At 34.5% G+C, this 13,924-nt stretch overlaps 1 protein-coding gene across 2 annotated transcripts in view; it reads right to left on the bottom strand.

Moving 5' to 3' along the window:
• The window catches only part of Dennd4c (DENN domain containing 4C), a 100,449-nt gene that overhangs the window by 56,141 nt on the left and 30,384 nt on the right, over window positions 1-13,924 (bottom strand). For both annotated transcript variants that reach the window (XM_027950615.3, XM_027950616.3), the window contains exons 6-10: window positions 13,593-13,831; window positions 12,271-12,337; window positions 11,084-11,142; window positions 8,951-9,095; window positions 4,724-4,899 (exon numbers count right to left, since the gene is read on the bottom strand). In XM_027950615.3, coding sequence (XP_027806416.2) covers window positions 4,724-4,899; window positions 8,951-9,095; window positions 11,084-11,142; window positions 12,271-12,337; window positions 13,593-13,831 — 686 coding nt within the window. The remainder of the gene's footprint in view (window positions 1-4,723; window positions 4,900-8,950; window positions 9,096-11,083; window positions 11,143-12,270; window positions 12,338-13,592; window positions 13,832-13,924) is intronic.

Here is a 13,924-nt window from a genome sequence, read left to right as displayed (position 1 = left end):
ACTCAGGAAGCAGAAGTGGTAGAATCACAACTTACACCACTTATACCTTCCAATGAACTGTTCAAAGCATTCCCTTTGAAATTAGGAACCAGACAAAATATAAACTATCACTACTCCTGTTCAACACTACACTAAAATCCTAACCAGAGAATTAAAACAGGAAATTTTAAAATATATAAGAATTATAGATAAGTATCTATAGCCAGAAAACTGAAGAGAATCTATCCGACAAGAGAATTCTAAATGTTAGGTATGAAATCACTATATATAATTTTTTTTTTTTTTGCATTTCTATACCCTAGTGACTAACAAGTAGAATATGTAAATTTAAAATACCATTTGCTGTAAGACAGTAAGAAACAATGAAAGACCTTCATAATTTTTATGGAGAGAATGTGAAGTTGGTGTTTTTGTTGTTTTGTTTTGTTTTGGAATTTGTTTTCCCTTTTATTTTGGTATTAGGGAACAAACCCGGGGCACTATGCCATTGAACTATGCCACAGCCCTTTTTATTTTTTATTTTGAGACAGGGTCTCTCTAAATTCCTTAAAGTCTCACTAAATTGCTGGTGAAACTTTCGATCCTCCTGCCTTAGCCTTCTGAGTCAACTGGGATTACAAGCATGTGCCACCTTGCCGAGTCAAAATGAAATGCTTATTGAAATTTTTTTAAAAGATCAATGAAGTAAAATACTATAATCATGGACAGGAAAACTTTATATCAAAAAATATATATCACTGGCTGGGCACAGTGGCACAGACCAGTAATCCTAGCAAATTGGGAAGCTGAGACAGGAGAATCACAAGTTTGAGACCATTCTCAGCAATTTAGCAAAACACTATCTCAAAATAAAAAATTGTAAGGACTGGGGATGTGGCTCAGTGGTAGTAAAGTGCCTGTAGGTGTGACCCCCAGCACCACCACCCCCAAAGCATTTTCCCCAAATTAATTCTAACCAAAATCACAACATAGCTTTGTGTGAAGCTTAACAAGATATTAAAATTAATTTTGAAAAAGCAAAAGACCAAATACAGTGAAAATAATTTTAAAGAAAAACGTCAGTAAAGGTGACTTGTTTTGTTTTGTTTGGGATGTGGGGAAGAAACCAGGGACTGAATCCAGGTTGCTTAACCACTGAACCCTACTAACCTCAGCCCTTTTGCTTTTTTTATGGGACAGGGTCTAAAAATTGCTTAGGGTCTCACTAAACTGCTGAGGCTGGCTTTGAACTTGTGATCCTCCTGCCTGAGCCTCCCAAGCTACCATGTGCTACCATGCCCAGCATGACTAGTTATCTCATAACTTTTTTTAACAACTTCAGGAGAGAGAACTCACATGTCATAAAATTTACCCCTTTGAAACATGCAATTCAGTGGTTTTTAGTATAGTCACAGAATTGTGTAATCAACTCAAAAATCAATTGTAGAATATTCTCATCAACTCAAAAAGAAACCCCATTCCTTTGTCCCCCAATATATCTATTCTCCCCTTTCCCTGCATCAGAAGGCAATCATTAATTTGCTTTCTGGCTCTATAAATTGGTCTGTTTGGACAACTCATATAATAAAAGGTATATCTATAATTAACCCCACCCTGCAGTTCTGAACTGGATTGAACCCAAGGTGTTCTACCACTGAGTTATATGCCAAGTCCTTTTTATTTTTTGAGATAAGATTTTGCTAAATTTCCCAGGTTGGCCTAAAACTCATGATCCTCCTGTTTCAGCCTCCAAAGAAGCTGAGATTACAGGTATGCACCACCACAATGGATTAGACGACTTAATTTTAAAGTCGGTAAGATAGTATAATACTGGTAAGAAGCTGAAATAGACCAAAGGAACAGTGTAATCCAGAAACATATCCACAGAAATAAAGAAAGTGGTATGTAATGCAGTTGATACTGAAGACCAATAGGTAACAAATGAACTAAGTATTCAATAAACAATCTGATAATAATTGCTTATCTGAAAAAAACAATGCTATCCTTAAGTAATATCTGACACTAGTATCAAGTTTAGTTGAATGAAAAACCTAAACAATGCTACAACTTTAAGACTATGCAGGACAATGGTTCACGATCTCAGGGCAGATCATTTTATATACAAGAACCAAAAACAGGGGCTGGCTCCATGGCTGAGTATGCATTTAGCTTTCATGAGGCCCTAGGTTCCATTCCTAGCACCACCTGAAACAAAACAGTAATCTATACAGAGAAACTGAGGTTGATGTAAAAGGAACACTTGAGCCCAACAGTTCAAGGCCAGCCTGAAGAACACAGAAAGATGGTCCCGTTTTTAAAAAGGCTCGGTGTTGAGCGTGTAGTTCAGTGGTAAGTGATTGCCTAGCATGCACAAGGACCTGGGTTTGATTGCTAGCACCACATATACACACACACACACACACACACACAAAAAAAAAGACAAATAATCCAACAGGAAAATGCATCAAAAGGGGGAAATAGCCAATTCATGAGAGGAATACCAAAGGGGAAAAAAATTAAAATGCTCAATTCCCTACTAATTTAAGAAATCTGAATTAAATACACAGTAAAATACCATTACTGTCAAATTAGCAAAAAAAAAATAAAAGTCTAAGCATAACAAAGAGGAATTTTATCCACTGAAGAAGGGGAAAACTTGGGAGAAAATTCTGCTTTTAAGCTATTAAGATACTTGTTCCCCACCAATCAACCAATCAGCTCTTCCCAGGATAAACTTCAGAGGAATTCTCACCCTGGTACTTAAGGATATATGTACACAATGATCAAAATGACATTGTCAGACTAGAATATAGCTCACTGGTAGAGTGCTTGCCTAACATGCACAAAGCTCTCAGTTCAATCCCTGGTACAAAGGGAAAAACAAATGAACAGACAAACCCCATTGACAATTGCAAAGATCTAGATAAAACCTAAATGTCTATCAATATTAATCTTGGGAACTCAGGAGGCTAAAGCAGCAGGATCATAAGTTTGAGGCCAGCCTAAACAACTTAGTGAGACCCTGTCTCAAAATAAAAATAAAAGGATTAGAGATGCAGCTCAGTGTTGAAGTGCCCTGAGTTCGATCCCCAAGATAAGAAACTAGAGATATACAGAAAACCATTATATATAAAAAATGTTTAAAGCATGCCAAGCAAAATCTCAATTTAGACTAATACATATAAACTGCTTTTGAAACACATGAGAATTATATAAACACCAGATCCAAGATAATGGTTACCTCTGGGAGATCACAGCAAGATTTGATTGTAGAGGACTATCCAGGGGTTTCAACTTTATTGGTAATATTTTAATTTGTCTTGGTCTGACATTATGTACATTATTCTCTATGACTTTTTTTTTTGTGGGCGGGGGGGGGGGGTACCAGGAATAGAATTCAGGGGCACTTAATTCCCAAGTCACATCTCTAGCCCTTTTCACTTTTTTACTTTTTGATATGGGCTCTCACTAAGTTGCTGAGACTGTCTTAGACTGTCTTAGAACTTGTGATCCTCCTGCCTCAGCCTCCCCAGTTGCTGGTATTACAGGTGTGCGCCATCACTTTTAGTATCTGGAGAGTTTCATAATTCTGTAAGTATAATTGATCAGTCTAAATTGACTTTAGAAAACACTATTTTTATTAATGTAAATTATTCAAAATGGCAAAATTTAGAATCTCTAAGTAATATCTTAATTCAGAATAATAAATAAAGTAAGGTAAAAATCTGAGTTACAATTTCATAGTCATTTCTAGAAGGACTACAATGATACATAACAGAATTAACTGTTTTCAGAGTAGCTTACAAACAAGAAAATGTGTACAATTACAAATATTTAATCCATTCAGGTAGTTTATTACATGTTGTAAGCAAATCTAAATATACCCAGAGTAAGGAGCTACTACAGCTATATAATTTCAAAATATATTTCTGTTTGAAAATGACTTTTTTAGTTATAGCAAATGTTTTCTTCCTTCCTGAAGATATTCTTTTGGTTCAAATACAGGTATCTTCCCACCGAATTCCACTGCTGTGACCATTCAGGCCTCACCCAAGATGTTTTATCTATTCAGTATCAATCCGAAAGAGCAAAAAATTCAAGTGCTAAAGGATCTAAGGAAGTAAAAAGAAATTTAAAATAATTTCCAATACTTCCTTCCCTTCCCCACTTTGGGGGAAAGAGTTGAGGACCGGCTCTTAAGCATCTATCCAGAATTAATTCTTTTATTAATGTGGTATGCTATGCCCTAAACCCTCAGCTGTACCACTACTCATATTTCTGATATCAATTTCTATGCAGTAAAGAAGAGATCCTTATAAAATTCAAATCCTGACAACTAAGAAAATGGTGTATCTATCACCTTACATTGTGATTAAACTTTACCTAAAACAGGTAAATCTATTTTGCTTACATATGGATTTTTAATTAAATCTAGAAAGCATATCATCTCTGAAGCTCTTAAAACAAGTGTACAGACTTTTCTTCAAATCCATATTCTTTTGATAAACCCAAATATCTCCTGGCCATTGTTAACATAACCAAATATATTTTAATATTAAACTTTTTTGTAAACTACACAAATTTCCCAGATTCTAATACCTTCTCTGCTTAAGAATTACTACATTAAACATGAAGACTTACTAATAAATTTCAAAAACAACATATTGCTAGATGTCTTCTAAAAACTGTAACTACGTATAGTGAAAAATATAAATGGGAGATAATACAAAATGAAGCAACTTACACATATAACATGTTCGTATCCAAGTCAATGCAAACAACATCTGGTGGTGGGTCATGAAGATCAAAATACCTTGAGTCAACTCCAACTATAAATGGTAAAGGTGCACTAAGCACTCCAGCCAGTGAAAGAGGACAAAGGGGAATATATGGGCATTGCCACTGAAATGGAAAGATCATCTGGAGAAAAAGTTATAAAAAATTAACCAAACTTTAAATTTGCAATGAAAATTATGTAATTAACTAATATTACTGAAAAGGGACCACTGAAAAGCAGTGAAGTCTAGTTTTTTTTTTTAACCTTAAACTTCATTCCCAAACTGAATGACTATAAAATATAACTAAGCAATACTATAAACCAATGTGATTAAAATTTTCAAGTATGACAATGATCACAAGCACAGTAAAAATGCTAACAACTTTTCATGTTAATTTTTATAATATCTATATAAAACCCACATTCCATTCTATGGAATCAAAGCAAAACTACCCTAAAAATCATAAAACAAACTTATGCTTTTTAATGCTTATGCATTGCAGCCACCTATTAATTGTCAAAACAATATCTGGCCACAATTCAACCAAGAGCACTAAGGATTTAAAAAACACTAATGTAGGAACTGGGGGGGGGGGGGTGTGTGCACACCTAATGCCAGCTCTCTAGAGGCTGAGGCAGGAGTATTGCAAGTTTGAGACCATTCTCAGCACTTTAGGAAAACCCTGTCTTAAAATAAAATTTTATTTATTTATTTTATTGGGGATGTGGCTCAGTAGTTAAGCGCTCAGTGGTTAATCTCTAGTTTAAAAAAAAAAAAAAAAGGTATCGCTCAATTGTAGAGCATGTACTTAGCATGTGTGAGGCCCTGAGTTTGATCCCAACCACATTAAAAAATACTAATATATTTAAAATTAATGATTCTCGGGCTGGACATATAGCTCAGTCGGTAGAGTGCTTGCCGCACATGCATGAGGTCTGGGTTCAATCCCCAGTACCACAAAAAATAAAAAAGAAAGAAAGAAAATTAACGATTCTCTTGGGAATAGTAAAAGTCACTTGATGCTCAATAAAAAATTGCTTGATCGTTCAAATAAACATTTTAAATAATCCAACTTCAGTGCAATATAACATCTTAAAAAGTCATTAAAAATACATTCCTCAAGAATCTTTACCAGTCTTCCTTTACAAAGCTAAACTTTAATTGTATCATATGTGCTGTAAAGAAAAAGACATTTTTGATAATTAAAAAATTTTAATCAGCTTAGATTTAAATTTTAATCATTGATGGTGAAAATTTTTCTCTCCTATTAAAATCCTTGCTTTCTTAAGACCTGGGTCAATTCTCACCCTTATTTACCACCACTCACCCCAAAGAAATACCCACAGCACTTAATTACCTCAGTTATTACAGATGGTTATTCAGGATTGGGTTTTTTTTGTCTTCAATCATTATTTACTTGACAAATATCAGAGTACTTAGTAAGTACCTAACATTGTTCTTCATGATGAGACCATAGTAGTGAATAAAAAAAAAAAAAGATCCCTATCCTCTTATCCTCATAGGATTTTAATCTACTTTTTTCTATAAAAAGTTCTACGTATTTTAGGTCTTACAAGTCATATTGTCACTGTCACAGCTACTTAATTGTTGTTGTGCATGAAAACAGTCTTAGCTAAGATGTAAAAAATGTCCTATGTACCAATAAAACTTCACTATTTGCAAAAACAGGTGAGATGCAGAATTTGGACATGGTTTGTCAATAACTGGTGCGACAGAAAGCAGCTGAAATTTTTTAAAAGGCCAGGCATGGTGGCACACACCTTTAATTTCTGTGACTCTAAAGTTCAAGGGAAGCCTCAGCAAATTAGTGAGACAGTATCTCAAAATAAAAATTAAAAAGGGCTGGGGATATGACACAGTGGTTAAGCACCCTAGGTTCGGTTCAATCCCCAGTACCTGTCCCCGCCCCCGCAAAAAAAAAAAAAAGACATAATAAATAAAATATATACACTATGTAAAAAATGATAGTCACAGGAAAGTGATTAGAGTTCAGAGCAGGAGAGAGAGAAAGCAGGTTGTATTAGGAAAATGAGGATAAAGTGACGGCCAAGCAGAAACCTGAAAAAGTTGAGGGATTTAACCAAGGGGAAGATACCTAGAGAACAGTGCTTTAAATGCAAGGAGCAGCTAGGGCAAAGGCTGCTCTAAAGGTAGCAAAAAGTGAGGTTGGCAAGAGTGAGCAAAGGGAAGAGTAGTAGAAAATGAGATCAGATTGCTGAAGGGCAGTCATTCTCATAGGACCGTGCAAGGACTTAGAAAAGATTCCCTTGAGGGAAAGATATCTTTCATTTGATGAAAGACAATTTATACCTGCAAATAAAAAATCTTAGAATAAAACTATGTGACAGCAACCTATGGCATCCTTCTCTTCACCTTTGATTTTTGCAACACCATCATAAATAGAGTCATTTTTGAAAAAGCATTCAGAGTTTCATCTATCTTTGCTTTGGGTCTCCATTAATTTCTTTTCTTTTTTTTTTTTTAAACATACTTTTCAGATTTTTTAAAAATATTTTATTTACATTTTAGCTTTCGGCAGACACAACATCTTTGTTTGTATGTGGTGCTGAGGATTGAACCCAGGCCACACGCATGCCAGGCGAGCGCGCTACCACTTGAGCCACATCCCCCTCCATTAATTTCTTAATGTTCTTTGATATTCAAATCATTTTCCTTTTGAACATGTATTGTCATCTTCACCCTTTTTTTCAGTTTTATCTTCAAGTGTTAACTTGCTTATCAAATTCTGATTTATCAATGGTTTTATACACTATTCAGACAATTCTCCTTATCAGCAACATAAACCTACATAGTCCTGCAATTTTCATAAGATTACCAATTTCAATGTGCATTTTTTCCCCCAACTGTTCATGCACTGTATTGCTGAGATCAGCCTCGGCCACAATGGGTCTGACAAAGGAGTATGGATAAACACCAACATTTAAAGGGAATATCTGAGAGGGAACTTGCTAAAACTGTCAGTTCATTAACAAATGTTTCATTACAACAACTAGTGTTTTCACATGCAACTATAGAGACCTGAAAAAGTAATAATGAGTATCTTCAAAAGCCATGTCATATGGTTATTAATATTTTCAGTTATAGAAGCATTTCTCTGATCAGTAGAGTACCTGCCTAACATGGGTGGAGCCCTAGGTTCAATCCCCAGAACCGCAAAATCAAAACATCAAAAATATTAAGTTCTTAGAGACATACTCCATTTATTGTTTTAACAAGTATTTATTTCCTGATGCCTACTCCATGCTAGACAACTGGAATAAGTGCTAACAATACAGGAGTAAACAAGAGACTTAGGAAGAGAGGAGAATCAACTACTTTAAATAACAAATGAGATATAGAATTAGAGAAATGCAAAATCCAAAGTTCTACACTATGGCTTATAAAGTCCTACATGATCAGATTTCTTTCTAAGTGCAATAAGAAGCAATCATAGAGTTTTATACAAGATACTTCATTTAATTTTTATTTGTGCTTTATATAAGAGCTGATCATTTAGATATTTTTCTATCCATAATCAAGTCATATATATTACTGGATACAATGATTAAAAATTAAAAGAGAGAAATTAACTGTGTAATTCATTTGTATAATTTAAAATGAAATTGTCCAGAGCTCTCAATGGACAGCTTCGTTTATAAGATTTATTATTATATAAATATGCAGTTTCTCACTGAAAGACTTTAAAATATAAAAAATTAGAAATTGACATTTTTCTTCAAATAGAAACCACCTTTGTTTTCTTTACACTTCCTATTTTTCTTTTTTTTATATTTTAAATGTTTTCATATATTTGTTCTTTTTAGTTATACAAAACAGTAGAATGTATTCTGACTGGTCATACATACATGGAGTATAACATCCCATTTTTGTGGTTGTACATGATGTGGAGTTACAATGGTCATGTATTCATACATGAACATAGGAAACTTATGTCCAATTTATAATTCATCCTACTGACTTTTCCATTCCCATCCTCCCTCCCTTCCCCCCAACCCTCCTTCCATACTTCCTATTTTTCTTTGCAACCTGATTACATTGAACTATTACTGGACTGGTTAATTTTCAAAGGGGCTTTCTTTGAAGGATATTTCTCTTTAGAGTGCAAATTCTCTATCAGCAATTTTGTTCTAAAAGTAGAATACTGTACTTACAGCTACAACAGCTTCAGCTACCCCAGTCAACACAGCTGGCCTAAGAGAATGCAGCAGAATCTTACTCTCAAGTAAAACCAAGAGCAGCAGTGTTGCACAATTCTCAGGACCCAGATTCATCAGCAAGGTACTAAAGTTGGCTCCACTAGAAAAAAAAGACAGAAAGAAAAGGTTATAAACTACTTCGATAAAACATATTATAATCTCCTTATTAAATCATTTCCTAAGAGAATGGGGCAGGGGAGTACTGGGAATTGAAACTGAACCAATGATTATTATGTGCTTGAATGAATGTCACAATGAATACCACACTATTATGTATAATTATAATGCACCAATAAAAAACATAAATAAATAGGCCAGGCCCAATTGGGCATATCTGTAATCTGAGTGGCTCAGGAGGCTAGAGCAAGAGAATCACAAAATCAAAGCCAGCCTCAGCAATTTAGTGAAGCCCTAAGCAACTTAGTGAGACCCTGTCTCAAAGTAAAAAGGGCTGGGAATGTGGCTCTGTGGTAAAAGCACCCCTGAGTTCAATCTCTGGTACTACAATAAATAAATAATTTCCTGAATGTTAACAGATGGAGAACCTAGTATTAATTTCAAGTCTAGATTTGCTACTTTTAAAAAATAAAAAGTAGCAAATTTAATGAGATAGTATAATGGGATGCTTTAAACTCTCTTTACAAAACAAAGGGGCTATTAATGGAGAAAGATTTTCATGAATTACAACCATTTGAGCTGAGTTCAAAAGAATGGAGGTAGCCAGACATGATGGCCCATGACTGTGATACCAGCCACTTCAAAGGTTCAGGCAGGAAAATCACAAATTCAAGGTCAGCCTCAGTAACTTAGTGAGACCCTGTCTTAAAAAATGGAAAGAGATGGGGAGATGGGGAGGTGGCTCAGTGGTAAAGGACCTCTGGGTCCTTAAAAAAGTACCACACACACACACACACACACACACACCAAAAAAAAAAAAAAATGGGGGAATGGAGAAAGATGACATATGGAAAGGCCCTGGGGCAAAATATAAATAAATAAAGTCAGTGTTTAAATCAAGGTATTGAATAGTAAGTAAGGGGATAAAAATAACATGAGATTAGGCTGAAATTGAAATGACACAATTATATTGGCATTCTCAAAAGGGCACACTGGCTGCAGGGTAGATAAAGAATGAAGATAAGAGTAAAAAGATTAATTAAGAAGTCAATCATGAAGGATAAGTAATCATGCTAGCCCAGACTAGTGATGCATACGAAAAGAAACAAATAGATACGAGATACTTAGGATGCTAAAATCTCTTCACTTTGAACATTTAGTTATGACTTGGATATGGGAATGGGAGATAAAAGGGAAAAAGGAAGAATTTCCTACATCTAATCTTGCAACTCTCTGAAGTATTACCATTTTAAAATACCACCATTACCTACCCAGGTATCAAAGACAGAAACATTAAGGTTAGCTAGGATAACAGCACACACCTGTAATCCCAGGGACTCAGTAGCCTGAGGAAGGAGGATCACAAGTTCAAAGACAACCTTATCAAGACCCTCAGCAACTTATCAAGACCCTGTCTCAAAAATAAAAAATAAAATGAGGGGCTGGGGATGTGGCTCAAGCGGTAGTGTGCTCGCCTGCATGCGTGCAGCCCGGGTTCGATCCTCAGCACCACATACAAATAAAGATGTTGTGTCTGCCGAAAACTAAAAAAAAAATAAATATTAAAAAATTCTCTCTCTCTCTCTTTCTCTCTCTCTCTCTTTCCTCTCTCACTCTCTCTCTCTCTAAAAAAAATAAATAAATAAAAATAAAATAATAAAATAAAATGAGAGGGGATGTGACTTAGTGGTAAAGTGCCTCTGGGTTCAATTCCTGATACAAAAAAAAAAAATCAAAGCTATTCTTACCTATTTTTAAAATAATAATTAACTTTGTTATCCTAACCCCTAAATATTTTAAAGTATTCTACTCTGAATAAAGAAATATATCATTTTAAATATCATTAATTGGGCTGGGGGTGTGCAGCTCAGCAGTAAAGCACTCTGCTACCATGCACAAGGCCCTGGATTCAATCTCTAGCAACTCAATAAGTAAACAAACAAACAAACATATAAATACCATTAATATTACCTTAGTGGTAAAGGTGTAGAAACTGGCTGTGATAATATTAATGCATCATGGACTGACAGCTTGAAAAAAAAGAAAAATAAATTAACCAAACCCATTTTGAAATCTAAATATTTAGATCAGGTAAAATGGAAAATAGTTCAATACACAGAAATATTTTTTTGAAATATAATAAGATATAAACTGACAGCTGTATTTATTCAGAGGTATTACATAAGTTCTTTTTAACTAAATTGTTAATTTGAGCTTTAATTCAGTTAACTGGTTAAAAAGCAGTTACTTAAAAATTTGGGAATAACTCCTTTATATAAAAGACTCAGATTTATTTACTCAATAAACTGGTAAGTATTTTGTATTTGCTTCATGTATATTAATATTTGAACTAAAATATTTACTAAATTAGTAAAATATTTACTAATTTAGTAAAAATATTTCCTAAAATAACTAAAATAATACACTCAAGATCAACAGTATCTGTCTTAATCCTACCATATATATAATGTTAATATTTAGGGAAAAATATTAAAAAGCTTGCCTCTACAGACCAGTGCTACTTAACTGCTATATGCAAACTACTATTGTCCAGGAAAAGATAATAAATATATATCAAAATCTTTAGCAGCTTTTAGGGCACTCTGATCCTGCTCCCTCATTCAAGCAATGGAATAACATCTATGGACAGGACACACACCTGTCTATTTCTATCCTGATCTCTTACAGCAAGGCGCATGTGTTACAAGCTATATACCTACCTAGGTTGGCCACTTATTAGAAAGAAAAAGAAACCAGCCTTGAGCATAGATAGATTAAAAAGCACTATTACAAATTGTTTCAGTTCCCTGCTCCAACCATGGTTCAATACATTTTTAACATTTATCCATCACTCTAAAATTAGGAACAAAATCGTAATTCTGGGTCTTATATTATTAAATTTAGCTACATAAAGGCCATGTTTGGACCAATGATGACAATGTCATGAACCAAAAATTATAATTATTCCAATTCTGCATACTTAGGATCTAAAAAAAAAAGCCCCTAAGGAAAAATGGTCAGGAAAGCTATTAAATAATAGAAATTGAACTTCATGAATGCATTGCTTCACTTCATACTCAAAAGGTCATGGGATCCACTCTACAATGACTAGAATGGCATATGCAGGGCTCTCTCAAAATGTATTTCTTTTTAATTACCTGTACAAGGATTCTTGGTCTTTGTGGTGAAGGAAAAGGGATGTTTTGCATAAAATGTGAAATATGCCTGGAAAAGAATTTGAAATAAAGATCATAATTACTTTTCTAAACTTTTTCATAGATTTTAACAAATCTTAACTATCTCTATACCTCATCTCAGATATGACAAGGCTATTAATTTAAAACTTAGGCTAAGGAAATAAATTTGGGGGCCAGGCACAGTGGCGGACACCTGTAAGTAATCCCAGCTACTCAAAGACTGAGGTGGGAGAATAAGAGGTTCAAGGTAAGCCTGGGCAACTTAGTAAGACCTTGTCTCAGAATAAAAAGTTTTTAAAAAGTAGAGAGGTAGAGGTGTAATTCAGTGATAGAGCATCTCTGGGTTCAATCCCTAGTAATGCAAAACAAAAAAAATAATTGTTTTTTTCTTTTTTTACTTTGTATACTGGAGATTGAACCCAGGACCTTACACATGCTAGGCAGGCATGCATGCTAACCCTGAGCTACATTCCCAGCCCCAAAGAAATTTCCTTAATGTAAGTAAATGTCCATTAAAATTCTGAAATGTGCGATGTACTTTCTGATACAAAGTCCATATTAATATCTCCTGTTATTACCAGGAAAATATAAATTAAAAAGAAATAGTTTTCGGCTGGGGATATAGCTCAGTTGGTAGAGTGCTTGCCTCTCATGCACAAGGCCCTGGGTTCAATCCCCAGCACCACACACACAAAAAAAGTAGTTCTCATGGGGCTAGGGATATAGCTCAGTGGTAGAACACATGCATGCAGAAAGCCCTGGATTCAATCCCCCCACTGGGGGGCAAAAAGAGGAGCAACTCTATATCTATTTTTCTGCTTAACAAAAGATTTCCATGAAAAGAGAACTATAAATTAAAGGAAAATTATCAACAATTCTGATGCTAAAACCCAAACTTTACATTTAACAAAACTCACCTTTACTAATTTCTATATCTGTTTAGAAAAATTTTATACTTAAAACTCAAATTGGCCACTTTAGTATAGAGGGTGCCCTTGTGTGTGTCTTGGTTATTAGAGAATGAAAAGAAAACCACAACACAATCTATGAGTTGCTTCCTCGGGTACATTCTCAGAAAGATTCATATTTGGGCATTCTTAACTGTCACTCTTCAATTTTAAATTACATTCAATGACTCAGGTGAAGAAGAGAGTTACGTAAAAACCAGGGTAACTGTGACTCTCCTTCCCTTTCGATTTTGCTGCTAAAGCTGGATTAACAATGAAACATATTCATATACATTCAGTTTTTCCACCAGACTTCAATCTAATCATTATACATACTTTTCAATGGGAAGAGGATGTGGTCCAGACACAGAAAGTTTGTAGATAAACATAAGAAACTTTCTAAAAGCATCAAAAAAAGGCCAGTGTGAGAGTAAACAAATGCATTTGTTTGAATTGATGGATTTAGAGATCACTTTTCTCTCCACAGGCGTCAACAAGCCCAGCTGCATAAGCTGTTTCTCTGTTAGAAGTTCCCGAGAATATGGTTCGTAAAACTGGATGGCAGCTCCATATACCTAGAGTAACAGAATTGTTATAAGATTTGAGTTTATTTTTTTAAATTAATTTCTTTTTCTCTTATGAAATAAGAAATATTTGCTGGGAGTGCA

Source organism: Marmota flaviventris, chromosome 13 (assembly GCF_047511675.1).
Source record: "Marmota flaviventris isolate mMarFla1 chromosome 13, mMarFla1.hap1, whole genome shotgun sequence".
Lineage (NCBI taxonomy): Eukaryota > Metazoa > Chordata > Mammalia > Rodentia > Sciuridae > Marmota > Marmota flaviventris.
Note: the sequence above shows the minus strand (reverse complement) of the source record. Positions and strands in the feature narration are given on the sequence as shown.